Source organism: Barbus barbus, assembly GCF_936440315.1.
Source record: "Barbus barbus genome assembly, chromosome: 21".
In the NCBI taxonomy this organism is placed as follows: domain Eukaryota; kingdom Metazoa; phylum Chordata; class Actinopteri; order Cypriniformes; family Cyprinidae; genus Barbus; species Barbus barbus.
This window is the reverse complement of record NC_136749.1, coordinates 16,794,158-16,800,658: the sequence shown is the minus strand read 5'-3', so window position 1 is coordinate 16,800,658 and position 6,501 is coordinate 16,794,158. Positions and strand designations below refer to the sequence as shown.

Genomic DNA, 6,501 nt, shown 5'->3' with positions numbered 1-6,501 from the left:
CTTTTACACATGTACAGCCTAAAAATCATTTAAGACTAGTGGCGGATGCATAAATTGTTAAGACTGGTCAAAACGTTTTAAACAGTTACTTAAAAATGTAGACTGGGTTCATAAAGCTGATTATTCCTTGACTAACTGCTAGTTGGTCAGAGTTTTAACATAGCAGCTGTTTATGCAAATGTCCAGCTGTTAGATTATTGCAAAATAAAGTAGTGTCCAATGATAAACTCTGTTATGTAAAGCCCACATGGAAAAGTACCTTTTAGTTTTCAACATCTCATATACGAGAGTCTGTTTCACGGTTGAGAAGGTTGAGTTTGCCGCAATACTGGAATACTTTAAACACTTCCAACAATTTATTCAAAACATGCGCTTTCACAATAATTTGGACATCAGTCTTGGCTAATCTTAATGATATTGGTGAAATCAGAGATTTTTCTATTATTAACCAATGTAGTGTTCCTTTTTTGACTGCATGCAAAAATGCTGCTGGAGATAAATAACACACATTCAGTCTGATAAGTGAGATTATTTATTGTTATTGTTTCATTAAATTTATTCTTTAACGGTCACCTGCTGATATAAAAAGCTGTACTATATTATTGTAAATAACATACCTGGGTCAATTAAACTGCAAATAAAAACAGAAAAAAGTCATCTTTAAAAATAAAAAAATGGTTGAAATTGAGTTCTTTTTTCAGATCTTATGTTGCCCACTGTCATTCAACAGTAGTAAGATTAAGTGTTAGGGTTAGGGATTTGAAGTTGACTGATATAAAATACATTCTCTACTGAACAATAGTGTTTTAGCAGCAATAAAGATGCCATTTACATTGTGGAGGATGGAAAAAATACCTCCATCCTGAGAGTAAATCACACACACACACAGAAGAAAATACAAACATAAATCATGGCATGAGTTTTAGTATAAAAGTTTAGCAAATGCTATTCACCACCTTTGAATTTGCTTTTCTTTCTTTCCCATTTTCAGGAATTTTCTATGTTCAATATAAGTTATTCACAATCAACAGCATTTGTGGCACAACGTTGATTACCACAAAAGATCATTTCGATTTGTCCCTCGTTTTCTTAAAAAAAAAAGAAAAAGCAAAAATCAAGGATCACTGTTCAGGATGCTACTGCACCTGAAAGTGCACAGGTCCAGTTTTTGGAGGATTTAAAAGTAGAAAAGAGAAGCTCATTTTCTAAAAGCACTTACATTCATTCTTTTTTTAAACTGTTATTTACTCCAGTGGTTCCCAACCACAATCCTCGAGGCCCCCCAACACTGCATGTTTTCCATGTCTCCTTCAGATCTTCAGCTCATTAGAGACTCCAAGACCTGAAATGGGTGTGTCAGACAAAGTAGAGATGCAAAATGTGCAGTGTTGGGGGGGGGCTCTAGAATGTGGTTGGGTACCAGTGATTTAATCCGTAACATTGCTTAAATCATAATTTTACAGTCGTTTAAGGGTTTATGGCATTATTGTGTCATGATGATGAAATTGTAAAACTGCATAGAACTTTACACAGAAAAGGTTAGTAAGTGATTTTCTCCCATACTAAAATAATGTTAATAATGCACATTGTTTGTCTTGTGGCTATACTATCAAAAGAGTATTTGAACGTTTATGAATTGGCCACATTCACTTTCCATTGTAAGACTCTAACTGTAATTCATTTTTTTCTTTATTTAAAGAAAAAGAGGGACATGGCGAATTAGGCCAACAATGCTGTTGACTGAGATTAATTTGTACTGCTTCCTTGAATTCTGTTCAAAATAAATAGCAAATTTAGTGATGGTTTTAGACTCTTCAGGCTTCGATATAAAGCATATTTACAAGCATATTTACTTATTGTTTGTGTATGGTAACTTTAGCAGGTAAGATAGTGATGGGTGTGCTCTGGAGCCCTGGGCCAAAGATGGGGAACAGCTTTTCATTGAACTTATCATTGTATGTACATAGGTGCTTGTTGTTGCCTGTATCCCAAAATGACACCTCTCCCTTCTCCATATTGACCTTTACCCTGATGGTTTCAGGCCTTCTCTCTAGACTCAGCTCAGTGCGTGGAGTGGTTAAGGCACTGTAGATTCCTTTACTCAGACCAATGGTCCACACTCCAGCTTTTGTTGTAACCGTGAACTTTCTCTTCCTAACCACTGACTCCTTGCATACTCCCAAGATCCATTTGGGGTGGTCAGCCACACGGACCTCCCAACGGTGGCGCCCTGAGGAGAAACCCTCTGAGCCAAGGACAAAAACACAGGGATCAAACCTCTCAGGGTTGTCCGGGAAAGTCTGTCTTTCCAGACTCTGTTGCACACTGGAAAAATCAGGAGATATGGAGAGCCAGGGCGAAACTGTGTTGGGATCCAGGATTACAGGCACTGCAGACAAAACAATATTACAGTTACCCACAAAGATCTCGGCGTTAACCCTACATACACTTTAGACAAGGTGAAAAGTGCACTCACAACATGTGACATGAGTCAGCATCTTCTCCCAGACTTTGTAACCCAAAGCACCAACATGCAAGGCCATGTTGATGAGAGCTCCTTGAATCTTTTTTGGTTCCTCACTAGTCCACTGGGCTCTGTGACAGACATCAAGAGGCCATCTTAGCAGAATTAGGATCACAACAAATCGTGACAGATCTTGTCTGCCCTATATTGTGATGTACATCCAAAACAAATCACTGAAAAAATGCTGGATGGGGACTTGGTTCTATGCATTGGTTGTTTGGATTTTGGAGAAGTTCTGCATTCATCATCAAAAGGTAAAGTTATTATATTTTAATGAGGTAATGATGTAAAAATGTGCAGTCACATTTACTGTTGTTTGCCAAATTTTTTTGTGGGTGAAATCTAGTTTCAGTAGGAATCTACACTATTGTAAATTTCACATGAGGGCAAAAGATTTCGCCACTCAAATTTTGCAACAGTTTCATGTTGGTCATGCAAATATGCTATGTGGACCAACAGAAAGTTGCTTGCTTTGAAAGTGACTTCTTTGTGAATTTTGGAAAAGTAGATGGATAATTCTTTGGGTTTATCTAGGCATTGTATTTTGTCACATTATTATTAAACAGTTTTTCATTATGGCGCACGTGTTCTTTCCCTGGGAGAATGTCATGAATGTGCAGTCGTGCACAATAGACCAGCAACCAAGATCAGGATTTTCATAAATTAAATTTTAGTTTGTTTTTCACAAAACCCTGTTGTATATATCAAGAGCACAAGTAACCAGGCATAATTCTGTAATAAAGTTTGAAGCTGGTCGCTATTCACTATCATTATATGGACAAGCATGAGCAGAACATATTCATCAATCATTTGAAGTAATTTTCATTTTTGAGCGAACTATCCCTTTAAAACAGTGTTCTCAAACGCAATTCCTGGAGGGCCACAGTTTAGCTCCAACCCTAATCAAACACACCTGGTCCAGCTAATCAAGGTCTTCAGTATCACTAGAAACTTCCAAGCAGTTCTTGAATTTAGAAACTAGATTTTTTTCCATTTCATGTCGACTTTAATAACACAATCAATGTAAAGATCAACAAAATGCATCAGTGTGAGTAAATATGACTTATCTATAGTGATATTAAGCAAGAAATGCATAAAGCAGACCTAAGAAATACTTGATAAAATAAAAAGGCACATACCGTCTTTTTAGCTTCTGGAAATTCTGTGGAAGAAGAAAAGTTGACTTAGAGCTGAATGTTGGACATGTCTAACTTAGTTATCAGTTATGTTAAAGTGTGAGAAAACGCAGTCAGTCTAAATGTAAAGGGTCAATGACAAGATTTCATGTCAAGTCCTCTTCTACACTTTGCCATATTTAAATCTAGGTTGAAAATATTTTTCTGCATTGCCCATTGAAAATGCAATTCATACACAGTGACTGGAATACACATCTACTATGATGAGCATGCTTTCCATTTTTGACTTAAAGTTAATTATGATTTGTTTGGTAGGGCATGAGGAATAAACAATGACCTAACATGAAGTTTGAAAGGAATTTGACACGACAGAATGAGCTGACATTTTTCAGTCAGTGAATTTAAACTTATGAAATGACTTTCAAAGCTAAATGAAATCAACATGAATACAAAAAATAATTTTTGGCACATGTACTTTTTTTTTGTTTTTTAATTATAGACACTTTTTTTGTCATTGACCCACCAGCCTGTAATCTATGTATTGAAAACAACACTTAAGTCAGACCTGTTGAAATATCTGGATGCATACGAGTATCCTATTTACACCAGAGTATTTTTTTAATTATTATCAGGGACACATACAAAACTTATGAAAAATGTACCTGAAGGAAAGTCAAATCCTCAGCTCCCATTTCCCGCTCTACTGCCTGAATCAATTCTGCAAGAGCTGTGATATCACGACTGATGGTTTCAATCTTCTCATTCACCATTTGCTTCTTCTCATTATCTTCTCTATACAAAGCATTTATTCTAGATGTCTCCTCCTCATGTAAGACCTGACGGAGTCTTTCAAACTCCTCTTTGATTTGTTGCTCTGCATCTTTAGTCTGGCTCTGTAACAATATGGATAAGTAGAATGAGAATTAGTTCTAAATTATTAAGATTTCACAGCATGTTATGTGTTTTCAGAGACAGCTTACCTCAATAAAGGAGATGGTGTCTTTATATCTTTTTTTCATTCTTTTGAAGGAGTCCTGCTTACTTTTCAGTATATTGATTTTCACGTTAAGCTCATCCTATAAAACACTGTACGTTAGAAATGTGTATTTATGTATTTCTATAAAAAGGTCAGTATTCATTTCAGTAGCTGCAAGCTGTGACATGAATCGAGTTGCTTTTTATGCCACAATGGGAAAAAGCAATGAGCTGACCTTGCAGAAAGGCACTCCTTGCTCTATAGGCACCAGCTCGTGTCCTGGATGAAGAGTTACGCACTCGACGCACACTGGTTCCTCGTCTTTAATGCAGAAGAGCTGGAAGGGCCGCTGGTGCAAACCACAGATGACCTCATCTACACCAGTACCCTGTCCTCTCCAGTTCCTCTCCTTTTTATAGGACACGCAGGTGTTTTTTAGTGCGCGGTTGGGGATCGGCGTCTCTCCGTCGCAGCATTTTCGGCACATCGGGCACTGCCGTTTTGACTGGTTCTTCCAGCTGCCCTCCAGGCATTCTTGACAGAAACTGTGGCTACACGATAGCAACACGGGCTCCTTAAAAATGTCTTTGCACACAGGACACGTTAAGTCTGACTCCAGAAGAGATGGCCTGTCTGTGATATCCTCGTCCATGTTAGCTGTACTTTCACTAAACGGCTATATTTTCTCAGCAGACGTTTAAATATCGCAGAGCTATTTAAAACATCAGCCCTTCTGCGTTTAAAAAGTTAAACTTGTTGTTAAAAAAGAAAGAATGCAGCGATTTGGTAAGGAGAACGTTCTACCTGTTTTCGTCTTATTTCTGTCAACTTCCGCGTTATGTGAAGAGGGAGGGTTGACGCTAGAGAGAACGGCAGAAAATAAAATAAAAGCACAAACAGTTAAACATGCTTGTCTACATTTTTCATCCAGAACTGGGTTGTCTCATCTCCACAGTTGACCCTCAGGACCGTAAAAGGGACTTTTTATTAATTAATGAATTTGTTTATTTTCATAGTATGTAGGACGAAACCTGCAAAAATCAAAATAAATACATACATTCTCACGTTCGTGCATAAATATATAAATAATTAAATCTGGAAAACAACATTAAACAAATAAATAAATTTGATAATATTTCGTTTTTTTTATTTTTCAGTGTTAATTTTTTGCAATGACAGTTTTAAAGTAAAGTATTTATTTATTTTGCAAGCAACACGTGTCCATGGATATGGAGGACAAAATTACTCAAAATTAAATAATTAAATAAATGTTGAAATATATAATTAAATCGTTAAATACATAATGAATTTGTAAATGGGGGTTGATTAAGGAGGATCGGACGATCTGTGTCTCTGTTTTGGCACTATCTTATGTGCGCTGTTTTGTACTTTCGCTTTCAAAATCGATCGCGTTCAACAAGGAGGAGGGAGGATGGAAAGTGGTGGGGCACAGTAACTCGTTTGGGGGGGCACGGCCCGCGAGTGCCCCCCCCCCCCCCCCCCCTCCCTGGCGCCGGCCCTGATCTAAGCACATGGCACACATTGTTCAGAGGAGAACGCTGGAAAATACGACAGAATAAGATGATACTGGTCTGTATTTACCATAGACTGTAAAAAAATATTTACAGTAGCTACACAAGCCGCGACAACACTGCCAGTATTAAAGCACAAGAAAAAGGCACCTAAATTAGAAAGACCAAAGAAATACAGTTTGAAAGGAACCTAACACTGAAAATTAAATGTGGAGGGAGGAAATAAATGAATGAATAAATAAATAAATAGATGAATGAATGAATACATAAACAAATGAAGAATAAATAAATACATAAATAAATTAATTTCATTATGTATTTCATTATGTATTT

At 36.9% G+C, this 6,501-nt stretch overlaps 1 protein-coding gene across 1 annotated transcript; it reads right to left on the bottom strand.

Annotated features, from left to right (window-relative positions):
• Window positions 1–335: 335 nt before the first annotated feature.
• LOC306887583 (zinc-binding protein A33-like) lies at window positions 336–5,488 on the bottom strand. The gene is made up of 6 exons (XM_079445424.1): window positions 4,872–5,488; window positions 4,641–4,736; window positions 4,323–4,553; window positions 3,664–3,686; window positions 2,477–2,595; window positions 336–2,389 (listed from the first exon to the last, which is right to left on the bottom strand). The coding sequence occupies exons 1-6, from the start codon at window positions 5,286–5,288 to the stop codon at window positions 1,854–1,856; spliced, it is 1,422 nt and encodes a 473-aa protein (XP_079301550.1). The 5' UTR covers window positions 5,289–5,488; the 3' UTR covers window positions 336–1,853.
• Window positions 5,489–6,501: the final 1,013 nt, after the last annotated feature.